General features: G+C 36.6%; 1 protein-coding gene across 4 annotated transcripts; it reads left to right on the top strand.

Annotated features, from left to right (window-relative positions):
* The first annotated feature begins 6388 nt into the window (after positions 1-6388).
* Positions 6389-17116, top strand: LOC122289615 (transcription factor GTE6-like). 4 transcript variants are annotated; one of them, XM_043096782.1, is made up of 9 exons: positions 6389-7304; positions 7415-7544; positions 13417-13632; positions 14437-14514; positions 14741-14965; positions 15070-15168; positions 15451-15509; positions 16334-16484; positions 16598-17116. In XM_043096782.1, exons 1-9 carry the CDS (start codon positions 7297-7299, stop codon positions 16793-16795), a joined length of 1164 nt encoding a protein of 387 aa, XP_042952716.1. In that variant the 5' UTR covers positions 6389-7296; the 3' UTR covers positions 16796-17116. The 4 variants fall into 4 exon arrangements, with proteins under 4 accessions (XP_042952716.1, XP_042952707.1, XP_042952730.1 ...); XM_043096773.1 differs by having other exon boundaries at positions 6390-6669; XM_043096796.1 differs by having other exon boundaries at positions 6390-6702.
* Positions 17117-17623: the final 507 nt, after the last annotated feature.

The raw sequence follows: 17623 nt of genomic DNA, 5'->3' as shown, positions 1-17623 counted from the left end.
ATGGTACAACTTGTGTAGGTTTTGTTCAGGTAAGATCTGTGCTACGACATTCTGTGTTAGCATCCTTCTTCTGCTACGGCTACGACATTTTGTGCTAGATCTAGGTTATTTTGTTAAACATGGGTATAAAGTATATGCTATTAGTTTGATAAATCTGGATTTGTGTTTGATTTTTGCTTCTGTTTGGGTTTGTGTTTGATTTGTCTCTGCCTCTCTCTCAGTTGGTTCTTTTTTTTGGCTTAAGTACCTGATTAGTGATGTGCGCCCACGATAAAGGTGACCCTAACATTGTTTGTGTTGTTAGCATTATTCTGCCTGCTTGTGAGAGGGGTTTTCGTAAGGGCTGAGCAAAAATCTGAAAATCCAACTCTGACTCCGACTCCGAGTCGGAGGCCAGGCAGATCCGACTCCGACTCCGCTCCGATCTGACTCCGATGATCCGACTCCGACTCCGACTCCACTCCGCTAATTTACATATTTTATAAATAATAAATGTGTTTTTCTATATATTAATCATATAAATATAAATATAATAACATGTAATATTAATGTATAAATACTAAAATGCTTAATAACATGTAACATTATAATACTAATGTATAATATAACATATAACACTAATATATAAGTAATAAATTTATAATAGCATTTAATACTAATGTATAAAAATTAAAATTGATTATACAGATTTTATATAACTATATCTTATATATTAACATCATTAGTTAAATTCAATAATATACTAGTAATTCGCACTAGTTATTAGTTATAAACTTATAGTAAATAAGTTAATAAATATTACTAATTTACTATATACTAATAGACTAATAGTATTAGACTATTAGTATATAGTAAATTACTAATATATATTGTTGAACCCAAGGTTTCAAGTTTCATGTGATTATAAATCTACACATGGATTTTGATGATAACAAATGAATTCAAAGAATAAAGGAGTTTCAAGCTCAAGTTGTTCACACAATGGAATCAAGCACATCAAAGGACCAAGCATGAGAAAGAAGAAAACAAGTTCACATTAAAGTCATAGAGTAATGTTGTAAATCTCTTAAAATTCGAAATTAGGATTAATACTCAAAATTAATATTTTATCATAAAGCATTAAAATACATTTTCCACATGTGCATGAATATTTTTGAAAATTAAATTTGAAAATTTTGAAAGATAATTGATTGTCATCTTTTGCATGTGCATGCCTTGATTAAAGAGTTGAACTTTGAAAATATTAAAAATGATTGATTGTCATATTTCACATGTGCATGTTTTATTTGAATATTTTCAAAAGTGATTGATGCTTTTTTAGACTTATACAAAAGGTATATGATTTTGTTTGAAAAATTTGAAAAGTAAAGTGTGCTCCTTTTGTCATATACAAAAAATAAAAGATTAGATTTGAATTTTTTGAAAAGGAAAGTGTGCTCATTTTGTCATATGTCAAAAGTAAAATATTAGGTTTGATTTTTTTTAAAAAGTGAATGATGTTGTCTTTGACAATTGAAAAAGAAGAACCTTTTATTTGAATTTTTTTGAAAAAGTGAATGATGTTGTCTTTGACATGTGAATCTTTTTAAATTTGAATATGAAGTCTCATATGCCTATAAATAGATCATTTGAGAGCTTCACATTCACAACACCAAGAGCATACAACATTCATTCAAAGCTTTCATTCTCTCTTCTCTAAGCATTGAGCCTTAATCCTTATTCATTTTGAGAGATATAGTTTGCGCTGTATTGTTCTTATTTCACTCATTGAGAAGTGTTTTCTGATAACCTACCCACTATCAGCTCTTATATCAGAAAAAGGGTGTGTATAACCCTTATGTGTGTAGAAAGTATTCTACACGAGGAATAGTTGAATCACCACGTGTAAGGTGATTACAAGTGTAGAGGGTGTTCTACACGGATCCTTTGTAACGGTATTGTTCAAAGGTATAATAGGTTTCTATCTCCACCTGAAGGAGGTTGAATAGCGAATTTGGGAATCCTCAAGGGATAGCTTGAGGCGAGGACGTAGGCAGTGAGGCCGAACCTCGTTAACATACTGAGTTTGCTTCTCTCTTATCCTTACTCTTTATATTTATTGTTATTTCATATTTTGTTTATATTTTATATTATATATTTGATTTATAATTGTTATTTTTTTAATACAACTCAATTCACCCCCCTTTTGTGTTAGTCATCTGGGCAACATATATAATAGTATACTATTACTTATATATACTAAATTAATATCTTTAAGTTATTATCTATTAGTACTAGACTACTAGTGTAACTAGTGTTATCACATATTATTAGTTACTAGTTATTAGACTATAGTAAATAAGTTAATAATTATTACTAATTTACTATATATTAATAGACTAATAGTATTAGTATTAGTATTAGTGTATTACTAATATATATTATATATATAATAGTATAGTATTAGTTAATATATATTAAATTAATATCTTTAAGTTATTATCTATTAGTACTAGTGTAACTAGTGTTATTACATATTATTAGTTACTAGTTAGTAGTTATTACATCTAGACTATCTAGTTATTAGACTATCGTAAATAAGCTAATAAATATTACTAATTTACTAATTTAATAGTATTAGCATTAGTGTATTACTAATATATAATATATATAAAAATTATAATAGTACAGTATTAGTTAATATATATTAAATTAATATCTTTAAGTTATTATCTATTAGTACTGGTGCAACTAGTGTTATTACATATTATTAGTTACTAGTTATTACATCTAGTGATTTGTTATAGACTATAGTAAATAAATTAATAAATATTACTAATTTACTATATATTAATAGACTAATAGTATTAGTATTAGTATATTACTAATATATAATATATATAATAGTATACTATTAGTTAATATATATTAAATTAATATCACAATATAATTACATAATTATTAAATATATTCCCTTGGATATAACAACAATAAAAAAAATTTGTCAAATTTCTAATATATAGCTCTCTAAGTTAGTAATAATTAATAAAATAATAATTAACTGGTGATTTTTTTAGTGAGTTAATTAAATAATACACATTAAATTGTTATTTAATTTTATTTTTACTAACTTAAAATATATTTTTACTCACTTATTAGTTATTAATTTATTTTTATTGTTTAGAAGTAGAATTTAGAAGTAGAAAATGCTAAACGGCGCCGTTATTAGAAACTAGGTTGCGTGAAAGGGCGCCATTTCACGCAACCCTTTATTTTTTTTTCAAATTTCTGTCACTGAAACGGCGCTGTTTGGGGTGAAAATAGCCCCAAATGGCGTCGTTTCAGTGCTTTGTATTAGGTCTTTTTTTCCCCCCCGATTCCCTCCCCTTCGAGTCCCCCTGTGCCGAATTGCTCTCTGTCTCTCTCACCTCTCATCTCAGATTCTCACTGTATTAGCCATTAGGTTTTCGTTTCTCCCCCCCGATTCCCTCCCCTCCCCGGCTCCCCCTGCGCCGGAATTCCGAATCGCTCTCTCTCACCTCTCATCTCAAAACCTTATTATTAGGTCCCCCCCCCGATTCCCTCCCCTCCCCCTGCGTCGAATCACTCTCTCTCACTCTTCAAAAATCAGAGTGAATCTTTGATTTCTCTTTTATCTATTATGGATTTGGTTTTGGTTTTGATTTGTTTTTTGGTTTTTTTGTAACTTTCAGGTGCCGACTTCGTTGTTCTTGGGTTTGTTTCGTGAAGATTTCTCACTGACTCCGCTCCGACAAGTCAGAGCATATACCCTTCGGAGCCGGAGTCGGAGGTCGGACTCGGCCTCCGACAAAGTCGGAGTCGGAGTTGGACGACCCAGATACCGACTCCAGTTGCGTCGGTGCTCAGCCCTAGTTTTTGTAGATTACTTATTCATACATTGTCTGTGTTGTTAGCATTTGGAGTCTCTTCAATTAAGCCCAATATAAGGTAGGAAATGTGAAGGTGGGAGGGGTTTTCGCTTTTTGAAAATATAGCAATCCCTTATTTCTTGGCGTTGGCTATTTGGTTTGAAAGAAAATGGTCATTTGGGGGACATGGAGAAATGTCCATGGAAGACAGACGAGAATTTTTTTGGTTTTAGTTTCTCAAGTTTAGCTGCATACCTCTCTAGCTAGCTGCTTGGTTCTTTTTTTATGCTCTAAAGCATTATAATTTGAAGTCAGTCCATATTTTAAGGCTTGAAATACGAATTCTCCAGACATTTTTCAACTCCTTTTATAATTAACTTGGGGAAAAACTTCTCAAATGTCATAAATTCTGTATATTTTTCCATAAAAACTGGTCAAGATTAAAAAGGTAGAGCATGAATAACACAGAGCCCTATAAAGTTCAGCCCAACTATCATTACCAACTACAATCACTTGTACAAAGAGTATGCCCATACCGACTAAACCCACTATTATTCTACGAGATATAAAAAGAAGAAACTAAATAAAGCAATAGAAAAGCAAATAATTAATGTATTTTATTTAAATTCATTACTAATCCCAGTCAGATTGACTAGATGAGTCAGAACTCAGTTGGTGAATCTCTCTTCACAGGGCATCTTCCCATAAAATATTTTTATGTTTTGGCAAAGCTCTTTTTTGTTCATATTTTTTGCTAGAACTAACATTGAATTCTTTATTTATTTGTTCTATTTTTGCTAGTGACTGTCATTTGGGTTTGGTGGTTATGATTAATAATTAATATTTCTAGATAGGAAGTTGTAAAACATTGTTTTTCTTATATAGTCATGCTCCCTAAGAAAAAAAAACATGAAAGATCAACACTAGTTCAATACAATGACAAATGTTTCCTAAAAAAAGAAATGTTCAAGAATAAAAACATTGTTTTTCTTATAATGACAAAATATGAGAAGATCATGTTTCCGATCTTTCCTGACCTTATGAAAGTCTTGTGGAAGGATCAATAATTTTAAGAACAATATAGTATTGTGAGCATTTTTGTTTCAATGACTTTATGCATTACTCTGTTTGAGCATATAATATAGTGTTTTGTTTACTGCATGGCAATCTCTTTATACCCTCAGATTTGTAGCAGCAGTTGTGTTCCTCATGATTGTGCACATTCATAGAATTTGCATTAGAATTGTGATGAATATATATATAGGATTTGTAGCAGCAGTTAATTTCTAATTGTCAATGTTCTCAATACTAATTCAAATTTGTTTTGTTGATTAAATTGGGGAATAGTTGGCCTCTCTTTCTTCTTGTTTGAGTATATATTTATACAACACTACCATGTACGGATTGCTTAGAGGCACCTTTGATTCATACTCTGTAATAATATTGGGTAGTATATTATTACTCTATTTTGCTGTTGTGATGAAAGTTAAATGTTGCTTGTTCTTGATTACGTGGGTTATTTTTCTTCGTTTCTAGATTGAACCTCAAGTGAAAGTATTTTATGACAGTTGTGCTTGCACTTGTAGATTTCTTATTTGGAAAACATTGATATATCTATTTATGGTTTTATTAATGAGGTGATCCTTGAAACAAATAGCGTTGCTAGAATTGTCCTTTTGTTTTTTCTTCTCCATTATTCAAGCTATCATTTTTCTTGTCCATTGTTTCAGCTATAAGACCAACTCATGAGGGAGGAATACTATTCAAATCAGTCAATTATATGGAACCGCCAATGAAGGTTTTATTGAGCCCAAGATAGCGATTCAGCCTTTGCTTCGGCAGTAGAAAGGGTCAATGGGTTCTGTGTTTTACTGCAGCTAACATGGAAAAAAGATTTCCCGTAAGTGGGTGTTTCCCTATTTTGGGATCCATGGGGAAGGTTTGCCATGGCCTAAGGTGACCCAAGGCTTGTTTGTTGGGATTTTCTTGTATAGGAGCATTCCATCTAGCCTAGAATTATTGAGAACTATGTTCTTGGTGAACCAATAAGGGATTCATTGCAAACTCTACAAGAACAAGTTGATTTTACACGAACGTGACTAAGTAGTCTGGTTTGGATCATAAAATGCCAGCACTTTCAAGCACACCCAAATATCATTGTCTACCTTATCAATTTTTCACGTTATCTCAAAAGATAATAAAAATCTGCTTCTAAAACAGACTTAAAAAAAAAAAAATCAAGTAAAACCCGATACTCGAATTTTCGAGTTAATAAAATTTGGATTAAGCTGAATTTCGGTCCGGAGTCATAACCAAACTAGGTATATTTGGGCTGGAACCCGGTCCAAATTTTAAACCCGGGTTCCGGGCCGGGTAGGTACCCGGTTGAAATAATGGGATATATTTTAGAGCTCATTATGTATTTTTATGATTTTATTTTATTTTATTTTTTTCATTACCCGCAGAATTTAACCACGTTCACGACAGTCGTATTTTACTATTTTCTGTACGACCATCGACCATCGAGTGCAAGGCTCAAGCGGCCATTGTTTTTTTGTTTTGTTTTTGTTTTTTTTTTTTCCTTAAAATTTTCTGATAACCGAGCGGCCATTGTTAGGTTGTTAACTGAGGATAAACAACCCGAAAAGAAGACGAAGCAAGGGGGAAGAGAACGACTGTGTTTTAGTAATCCTAAAAAAAAACAAGGAAAAAGCCGACGTCGCTGGGATCGGTACTCCAGTTTCGCCAGCAGAGTAACCTCACACACACAGTCGCTGCCGAAAACCCAAACTTCGCTACAGTAAATAGATATCGCCTGCGCATCACATTTAGGGTCCTTCTTCCTGTTATCAATCTCTCTGTATCTCTGTATGTGTTTATGTATACGTTGACGAATCTGTGCTGTACTGTATGTATATATTTAAATGTACGCGAGTCCAAAATATAAGTAGAATGCATGCTCGGGCTTCAAACGATTTAATCTCTAGCTAGTTGGAATCGATTTCCTAATGTTCTCTGTCTGTAGAAGAAAGATTGATTAAGAAAGCTTCACGAGAATCTTATTTATTTTTTCCAACTAGACGGGGACCTCAGGTCCTCAGCAATCATTTTTTTCCCTTCAATTGTTTTTTTTTTTTTTTTGGGTTTAAAATTACTATGTACTAGTTTCGACAGTGTGATATCATGGATTTTCACTAGATGAAAATCTCTGTTATTGCTTAAGGAAAATAAAATAAAATAAATTTTGATTGCTATCTTTTTTGGCCGTCAAGGTTTCTTTATTTTTCCCCTTTTGATAATTATGATAGGTAGTTTCCCCCCGCCGGCGGGGGAAACGGGGGGGGGGGGGGGTTGTGGTGGAAGGATAGAGCTCATAGTGGTGTTTAGCTAATTTCAGCGGAGGTTTTTTATTCCTTTGTCTGTAATAATGAACATGTGAGTATTGGGTTTGAATTTCTGTTCTCTAATTTTGTCTCAACGCATCTACGATCACAGAAGATTCCCATTCAGCGACTAATACACAATGATCCTATAATTGTTGTCAGATATATGTCCATGGAAGTACCAATTCCAGATGTCAGGAATGTTGAAATAGGAAATATTGCTAATGATACTGCTGCAGGGATTGAGGGCTTCAGACATCACGTTGACAAAATTTCCGGGAAGGTTGACAAGGTAAAAATACATGTAGCAATTACTACTTGGTACCTTTCCATATGTCTTATCTTTTTTTCTTTTTCTTTTTCAAAGTCATTACTTTCTTCTCAGGTTTAAACAATGGAATAAATTGTCTTAGGCCTTTTATTTGGTTTATGTCATGTTCAGCAAGCAATAATCAATCCTCATGTTTCAATAGTATGCTTTCTATGATTGTCTTACCAACTCAAAAACTTGTAATTCACTACTGTATCAGTTCCTTAAAAGACGGTTAGTGCGACACTACAATTTGGTTGCCGGTCAATCTGTACACATTTGCCTTTGTGTCCTTCATAAATAAAATTTTCCTCCCTGTCATGGTAATTGGCGTATTGAACAGAAAAATGGAGGATCAGTATTGTTGATTTGGAAGATGGGTGCCTTAGAACACTGCTGAAGTTCTTTACATGGATATACAATATTCTAATTTTCAAGAGATCTAAACCCATTCTTCACTTTATATCCAGTTGTAAGGATCTTATGATGCTGATATGTACTGATTTTTTTTTAGTAGTATTTGCTGTGAAATAATAACATAGAATATCACGGTTAGTCGGGACGTTGTTCTCGGACACCTGGTGCCAAATAAAAAAAAGCATAGGATATCACTTTAAACACGTCAATGGTTTATTTTTGCATTGGTTTTCTCACTGTATTTATTGGCTTATAACATTTGTGTCTTGATTGATTGCTGTTTTTTATTATCAAATTTATGTGGAAACACAAATGTGCTGGAGTTTTTGAGACTGTATTTGGCCCTTTTATGTGGGAGTAGAGTTTAAGGGGAGTTGGTGTGTAGGTTGCGCCTTATCTACCCTGCAATAAGGAGGTGCAGACTTATTGTTTGTTTTTCCTTTTCTTTGTTTTGTTCTAGGTGGTCTCCCGTTTACACCTCTTTTGGTTTATAAATTTAGCTCTATAGTTTACTTATTTATATAAAAAAAATATACCTATCTACAGGATAGAAAAAAAAGTTCATTCTACATTTGATTATTTACTTATTCACCTAAAAACCTGTCATAACACCTCTTCTTCCGCCCACCCCCACCCGGGGGGGGGGGGGGGGGGGTTGCTTGTTTGTATTTTTAGATGAACGAACAATTCCTTATTCATTTTTTTTTTTTTGATAAGTAAAAAGATATTTATTAAAACATAAATAGGGCAAGACCCGAGTACACGGGGGGTATACAAAGAGCCTAGCTACAAACTAAGTGCTGCGAAGGGTAGCGTGAAGTTCAGTAAAGGTAGTGCCATTTAGTATAATAGAGGATGCCCATAAAACTAGAGTGTGATAGAAGAAATCCCTAAACCCTTCCGGTGAACGCTCCTTATCCTCAAAGGAGCGACTATTCCTTTTGTTCCAGATGCACCACATTAGACAAAGTGGCACCATTTTCCAAATGTCTGCAATCTGTCCCTTTCCCCGAACACCTCTCCAACATGCCAGCAGATCAATCACCTTACTAGGCATTACCCATGCCAAGCCTAATCTTATGAAGATGTCATTCCATAAGACCGTAACTACTTTGCAATGTAGAAGTAGATGATCCGCTGTCTCACTGTTGTGTTTGCACATGAAGCACCAATCTTTTAGGTAGAGGCCATGTCTTCTCAATTTGTCGATAGTCAGAATACTCCCATGGGATGCTAGCCAACCGAAGAAGGCAACTTTTAGAGGAGCCTTAGTCCTCCAAATGCACTTTCAAGGGAATGCAATGGAGGGGTGTGCCGACAGTACCTTGTAGTGGGAACGTACCGAAAATTGCTTGTTCCCCGTTGGCAACCAGAGCAGATGATCTTCTCCATCAGCTTGTAGAGTTGACACTTGTAACGCGCTGTAAAAATCAGCAATGTCTCCCAACTCCCAATCTTGTGCAGCTCGAGTGAATCTTATTGACCAATTGGTGGAATTAGAGAAGCTGTCCATATTTTCAGCAACTGTGGCCTCCTCTTATCGAATGCAATCCTGAAAAGAGAGGGAAAAGTGATCTTCAAGGCTACCTCACCACACCAAGTGTCATGCCAAAAGCTAACTTGGTTGCCTCGTCCCACCGCCATCCTGCAATTAGTGAGAAATGTTTCCCAACCACTGATTATGAATTTCCACAAACCCACTCCATGAGCCCCTCTTGCTACATTGTAACACCAACCTCCCCGCAGGCTCCCGTATTTGCCATCGATTATTTCCCTCCAAAGAGTATCTCTTTCCCTGTGGTATCTCCATAACCATTTACCCAATAGAGCCTTATTAAAGGTTCTCAAGTTGCAGAGCCCCAAACCTCCATTAGCCATAGGTGTGCATACCTTATCCCATTTGATCAAATGGAATTTTTTTACTTCCTCCGAGCTACCCCATAAGAAATCACGAAAGGTCTTCTCCAATCTATGCGCCACACTTGCAGGCAAGGGGAATAGGGAGAGAAAATATGTGGGAAGGTTAGAAAGCGTGCTCTTGATAAGAGTGACTCTGCCTCCTTTGGATAGATAGAGTCGTTTCCAACCCGCAAGTTTGCGTTCGATTTTCTCTACAACCCCATCCCATATAGTTTTGGATTTGTGAGGAGCCCCCAGAGGGAGACCAAGATACTTCATAGGTAGGGATGACACCTTACAACCCAGAAAACCAGCCAATTCACTTAGATTATCCACCACACCAACTTGTACGATTTCAGATTTTGCGAGATTGACTTTGAGTCACGAGACGGCTTCGAAGCATAACAAAAGAGCCCTTAGAGAGCGAATCTGATCAGGGTCCGGCTCGCAAAAAATCAAAGTGTCATCAGCAAAGAGAAGATGGGAAACTGAGAGATTACCATGGACGAGGTCGCCCACTGAGAAGCCCGAGATGAAACCACCCTCCACCATTCCATTCAACATTCTGCTTAGAACATCCATTATTAAAATGAAGAGAAGAGGGGATAGAGGGTCCCCTTGCCGCAAACCTCGGGAGCTATTGAAGAAACCCTCGGGGTGCCATTTACCAGGATAGAAAATCTGACAGTAGTGATACAATGTTTTATCCATTGGCACCACCTTTCCCCAAAGCCGTACCTGCCAAGTATGTACAACAAGAAGTCCCAATTTACATGATCGAAGGCTTTTTTCATGTCTAGCTTGCATAAGATACCTGGGTTGCCAGTTTTGACCCTGCTATCCAAGCATTCGTTAGCAATAAGGACAGAGTCAAGAATTTGCATCCCTTTCACAAAGGCATTTTGGGACTTCGATATAATTTTTCCCATAACTACACTCATCTGCCGGGCTAACACTTTGGAGTTGATTTTATAGATCCCACCCACCAAGCTGATGGGGCGAAAGTCCTGCACCTCAACCGACCTTGCCCTTTTTGGAATAAGAGCAATGAAAGAGGCATTGAGATTTTTCTCAAATTTCAAGAAAGAGTGAAATTCAAGGAATACCTTCATAATGTCCTCTTTGACGATGTCCCAACTAGCTTGAAAGAAAGCCATCGTGAAACCGTTGGGACCTGGGGCCTTGTCTTTATCCATCCCTTTTAGAACAGTGCGCACCTCCTCCTCTTCGAACGGCCTTTCCAACCACACTGCACTTGGTGCATCAATAGAGTTGAAAGTGAGTCCATCTACCTTTGGACGCCAAGGGTGTTGCTCTTTAAGAAGTTGTTCATAAAAGTGCACGATGAGTTTTTTGATGGCTACCCTGTTAGAGATAGTCCTCCCTTCGTTGTGTATAACTTCGATGGCATTGGTTCTTCAATGAGAGTTGGCAACACGATGGAAAAAATTAGTGCACTTATCCCCTTCTTGCAACCAAAGGGCCCGTGATTTTTTGTCTCCATGATATCTCCTCCATAAGCGTGATTTTTTCCAACTTAGTTACTACCACCATCTTTCTTTCCTTTTCGTTCACCGTGAGAGCCCCCGTCACTTCTTTGTCCTCAAGCCTCTACAATTCCTGAAAAAAGTTTGCTCTTTGGTCATTTAGATTCCCAAAAATTTCCTTGTTCCATATCGTCAGATCATTTTTCAAGTTTTTAAGTTTCCCAGTTAAGACAAAACTGGGGGAGCCCGAAATCTGATAGGAGGACCACCAAGATCTGATTTTGTCCATAAATCCCTCCGTCTTCAGCCACATATTCTCGAATTTGAAGTATCTTCGCCCCTCGTGAAGACCCCCACAGTCCAGTAGGAGTGGAAAATGATCTGAGCAAAGCCTGGGGAGGCGTTTTTGACATAGGGTGGGAAAATGTGTCTCCCATCAGGGGGAGACAACAAATCTGTCCAAGCGAGACCATGCCCTCCCGTTTGACCAAGTGTAGTCGCCCCCCACTAGGGGAAGGTCTACCGAATCCAGCTCAAAAAGTAAGGTTGTGAAGTCGACTGACCCCAAAGTAGAGACCCCCGACCGTTCACTCGAGAATCGAGTGGTATTGAAGTCACCTCCAATACACCAAGGACCCTCCCACCAGTTGCACAAACCAGCAATCTCGTCCCATAGAAACTTCGTGAATGTCATTGTTAGGACCATACACGCCTGCAAAGCCCCATAAAAACCCGTCCTCCAGTGACATAAAAGAACATGCAACCACGAACTCGCTAATGTATTCATCCACCAAATCAACTACTCTCTTGTCCCACATCACTATAATACCCCCTGATGCACCCTTGGAAGGTAAGCTAGTCCATCCCGCATAAACACAATTCCACAAGTTTCTAATAATTGACCTGTCCACAAACTTCAATTTTGTTTCCTGTAAACAAACGATATCAGCCTTCCAATCCCGGATTAAATTTTTCACTCTAAGGCGTTTGTTCGGGTTATTTAAACCCCGAACATTCCATGAGAGGATCTTGGGCTTCATGGATCCCCTAGATTCACCCTATCGACAGTCTTATCCCTACTCGTACTTCCTTCCTGTGAACCATAATTTACGGAGCACGAGAGTCTTTTTAGTTCCCTTTCTCTTTTGGTGGCTGAATGGTTAAATTGTGACTGTTCCGCTGCGATAGCTGTGAAAAGGGCTGTCAGTTGATCCTCGAAACCGACACAAGAGATCCCTGCACAATGCCGAATATCTTCTACCTTTTTCAACACCCAATCTAACTCTGGGTCAGACCACGGCAGTGCTGGAGGAAGAGAACAAATGGGGCTAAGGTCGTCCCCTTCGTTTCCCATTACCGTGATAGGCACTATAATCTATATGACCTGACCCACAATCACCCTCCTCTTCTTCCTCCTTTTCAGAGCTTAGAACTTCCTCTTCTTCAATGGTGCAGAGGACCCTTGAAGGGAAAACAGTGGTTTCGGTGAAAGGGTGGCCTGTGCAAACCACTGGAAGGGGGTGGGCTTCATCCCGTGCATGCAGGTGGCCTCCCAGGGACACCAGTGGGCCGCTTGGCCCTATCTGTGATGGACTCGATCCATCGGAGGCCTGGGAAACGACGGTTGCGTCGATTCCTTCTCCAGGCGTTTCTGCTGAAGACCCTAGAGACGCCATCGTGGCCAAAAACCTCTTACTGTTGTTGCCGGGAAGATCGAGAGGGGCCATCGGCGTTGTCTGTGCTGTCGACGAGGTGGCCAGTGAGGCTGCCGGCCGGGATTGGTTGTTCAAGCTTACGGGTGAGCTTCCTAAAAAAAAGGTGAAAGAACAATTCCTAAAAAGTAAAACAAATAAGGCTATAGGTATCTGATGGATGTATGATAAGCATGTGCTTTTTCATATCCAGAGAATGCTGCTATAATTTTGCATGTTGAGTTTAGCTTAGAATCATATATAATAATGCGTTGTTGTTTATTTTAATCATGTTGGGTCATTTTTAAGTCTATTCTTTTACATTTATAAAGATTGTTAGTATATCATATTTCCTTGCAGCTCGAGCAGAGAGCGAATGAGATAGAACAGTTCTACTCGAGTACGAGTAAAAAGCAACTTAGCACATCCAAAGGTAGCTCAATAGTGAAGGATAAAGATAAGGAGAAACATATTCCAAGCATCAAGAAGCAGCAGCAAGATGCATCACGTCGAGAAGCAGCTGCTGCAAAGAGAATGCAAGAGCTCATGCGCCAATTTGGCACAATATTGCGCCAGGTAAAAGATTCTGTCATATATTTATGCTAAGGCATTTTTTGCGTTATTAACATATATATCTAGATATATGATTTCTTGTGTCTTATGATGTGTATGTTAATGTGTGTGTCTGTTGTGTTCGTTTGTGTCCATGCAGAAGTCTATTTACCATCTATTTTGGGAACTTAAGGGATGTCAACTTTTTCTCATTTAATTTAGTTGGATAACGATCTTTATATATGCCCTCTGTTCAAAATTCACATATTAGATTAACAAGATCTGCTGGGCAATTACCCACCCGGTAGCCCAAGTGGTAAGGGAAAACTTGTGTGCATGAGCCCTATGTCACAGGTTCAATTTCCCCTGGGATCAAACTGTGATTAAGTGGGAGGTCATGGCGGTGGGTTGCTGGTGCTAGTCTCCCCGGGGTTTTGGGTTCCATGGATGAGTCCTAAGGACTATGCAGTGGGGTGGTTCCCCCGTCATAAAAAAGATCTGCTGGGCAATTTTGTTGCAGTTTTAGTTTTTGTGGGCTGTATATTAGAACATTAACAAAAATGATGCACCTTATTCACCACAAATTTTTTTCGTGGTATTTCTCTGCAGGTTGATTTTCTACAAATCAAGTTTCCTCTCGCATCTAGGAGAGGCATATATAAATGCTGTATTTATTATTCTTTCTTTTATTCTAGAAGTCAAACACATGGACTGTCTTGGCTATAAATTGCACCAATGCCAAAGACCATCAACTAGATGCTGTAAGATTGAAAATGATAGCTGTATTTTGTTTCATCTTTCCTGACATGCATTTGCCTTGGCTTCCAGATTATGCAACACAAGTGGGCGTGGCCTTTTATGGAACCTGTAGATGTAGAAGGTCTTAAGCTGCATGACTACTATGAGGTAAAGTTCGTTGTTTTTAATTTTTGAAGTATGTCAGTAATCATAATAGTAATTGTGTGATGTTGCATTCCCATTCACATTTGACAGTGTTAAGCTTAAGTATGTCTGTAGAAGATATTCCATTGGTTCACATTTGACAGTTTGTCCTTGATTGGCTTGTCATTCTTGTTCCTAAATTGCTTCTGTATGTGCATTTAATTAATTCACTCCAGATGATGAATAATAGGTAATTGATAAGCCCATGGATTTCAGTACAATTAAAAATCAAATGGAGGCCAAGGATGGTACCGGATATAAGAATGTTCGGGAAATATGTGCTGATGTGAGGTTGGTTTTCAAAAATGCCATGAAATATAATGATGAGAGAAGTGATGTTCATGTTATGGCCAAAACTTTGCTGGAAAAATTTGAGGAGAAGTGGCTGCAACTTCTGCCTAAAGTTACTGAAGAGGTAACTTCTTCCCAGCATGATCAGCTCATTCTTGGATTGAAGGTATGGTAAATAATCTTAGTTTATGATTTCTAATGTTAATGTTAGTAGTAATGTGCTTGCAGGAAAAAAGACGAGAAGAGGAGGAAGCAGAGGCACAGTTTGATATGCAGCTTGCTCAGGAGGCTGCTCATGCCAAAATGGCGAGAGATTTGAGTGATGAGGTATGTTAAAATTTCACATGCTTCTTATTAGGATATGTTTGACACTAAACAAGCCTTTTGATATAATTCATAGATCTAAAAGCTTCTTCAAGCATGTTGAAGGTTTCTTTCTTCTTTCCTTTTTTTTTTTTTTTTTAATAAATATTTATAAATAAATTTTTTATGTCCTTATTCTAGTCTGATTAATTCTCATCGTATTATCCTTCAAAAAAAAAAGAATCATCGTACATTGGGAATCTGACAAGGACTTTGTTCCAATGCACCATGATGAATTCGTTTCAGCTGTTCGAGCTTGATGTACATTTAGAAGATCTCCGGGAACTGGTTGTTCAAAAGTGCAGGTTTGTTCCATGGCATCATCTAATACTGCAAAATATGGCTTTATTGGCTAACTTATATTATATAAAATTTTCCTTTTAATCTAACCTTTGGGACCAACAAAAGCAGCATTAACTTGGGATTTGTTTGTTGATTATGATTGTGAACATGTGCATGTTGATGTGGATTTGCGGATTTGCCTTTTCCCTACAAGTTTAATTCTGTTTTTGCGTTAATTCTGAAAGTTATGTCATCCAATGAAGGTAATGGATCAAACAGGAATCATATTTTCCTATGCTTTGTCTACCGGGCCAATGACTCTTTTGAGTTTGATGTGCTCTAGATTAGATTGATTTTTTTGTCAAATATGCAGGTTATACACATTATTTCCAAATGCAATTGTTCTACTTTGACTGTCTATAATTACCAAGAGTAAATTTTGTCGGCTGATTATAGTTTTTCTTACTGGGAACGGGAACCCTTGTAACTAAACTTACTTTAAAATGCACGAGCTTTTATTAACAGAAGACATTGCCAAACACACCGGTTCTAGGATCCATAACATATAGATGGAATACATGTTTAAAACGAACTTAAAATTTCTGAACCACTGGGCAATCTATATAGAAGTGATTTGTTGTAATATTCTATCTTTCAACATTTTGACTGGTGGTAGGTGTACTTGGAATTAAATTGAAAGAGTAGTTAGAACTTTCAAAATCCAGTTTTCCTTCGTTTGTTGTTGTTCTGTCTTCAATAGCATGATTGGGCTAGTGTTTTGGATGCCTCATTACTTTCGCATCACTGCCGAAGCAATTAAAGCTTTTGCTGAGAACGTTATTTTCAGAAAAATTACTACCGAAGAGAAGAGAAAACTTGGTGCAGCACTTACCAAATTGTCTCCTGAAGATCTAACCAAGGCCTTGGAGATTGTTGCTCAAAGTAATCCATGCTTCCAAGCAACTGCTGAAGAGGTGGACCTTGACATGGATGCTCAGGTTATCATTTAGATTTCCTGACGGGTGCTGGCCAGTATTTCCATCTTATAGATTCTCATTACAATTGCTTGGTAACAAAATGAGTAATCGAGTGCATTGTGGTTCGTATGCAGACTGAATCTACCCTATGGAGGTTGAAGTTTTTTGTGAAGGATGCTTTGGAAGCTCAAGGCAAGACTTCAGCCGTTGCAGTTGGTCTAAACAACAACAATGGCAATGACAATAACAACAGTAACAATAAACGGAAAAGAGAGATTTGCGATGCTATTGCCAAAACTGTCAAGAAAAAGAGTAAAAAGCCATCTTCATGATAATGTCTAGCAGTTGGAGAGTGCAGTTGGATTGTGTAGTTTCTTGTGAACCTTTGAAGGCAATCTCGGGGTGTATTTCTAATTCTCCAGAGTTGCAGAATGGATACGACGGTTCTAACGAGAACATGGCGAGTCCGGGGAACTTAATGTTGTCTTCATCAGAGATATTTTCGTATCATGAATTTGTTTGCGACCCGCTCATTTTTAGGTGTTTAGTATTTCCGATAAATATAACCATGCCTATAGACATATGATCCTCCTAAACTGTAACATTTTACACATTCAATGATCTTTATAAATAATGTCTTCATCTTTTTGCCAGTTTTAAGAATTTCGTTTCCCTTTCGTTAGAAAAATGTATTCATACTGTGCATGTTGGTTCACAGTATTCATATAGGTGAAGCGCTTCCGTCACTTTGGAGTTTGGAGATTTATATTGTCAAACACATCTTATATCAATTCTTAAATTTAAGCTAAACATTCGAACATATTTTTTTTAATAACACTGATTAATGTGAAATTTTAAATATTTTTTAAGAAAAAAAATCTATTTATTATCTATTTTTTCATCATCTTATTATTATTCCATAATGTTGCATTAGATGATCACATTATGAGATGATAAGAATTAGAATGATGAGTAGTATTATTCATTTTTAATATAAATGATGAATTAAGAAACCGTTTAGATAATAAAAATATTTTATCTTATCTCATTATTATAATTTTTCTAAATTTTTTATATAAAATATAATAAATAATTCAGTATTTTTAAATTTTAAAATAATAATAATATTAAAAAATAATATTATAATAATATTTTATTTT

The sequence above is a fragment of the Carya illinoinensis genome, chromosome 1, assembly GCF_018687715.1.
Source record: "Carya illinoinensis cultivar Pawnee chromosome 1, C.illinoinensisPawnee_v1, whole genome shotgun sequence".
Taxonomy (NCBI): Eukaryota; Viridiplantae; Streptophyta; class Magnoliopsida; order Fagales; family Juglandaceae; genus Carya; species Carya illinoinensis.
Note: the sequence above shows the minus strand (reverse complement) of the source record. Positions and strands in the feature narration are given on the sequence as shown.

Coding starts and splice junctions, on each gene's coding strand:
- LOC122289615 (XM_043096782.1), top strand. Junction 15,510..16,333: donor CTGGTTGTTCAAAAGTGCAG/GTTTGTTCCATG, acceptor CGTTATTTTCAG/AAAAATTACTACCGAAGAGA. Junction 16,485..16,597: donor ACCTTGACATGGATGCTCAG/GTTATCATTTAG, acceptor GTTCGTATGCAG/ACTGAATCTACCCTATGGAG.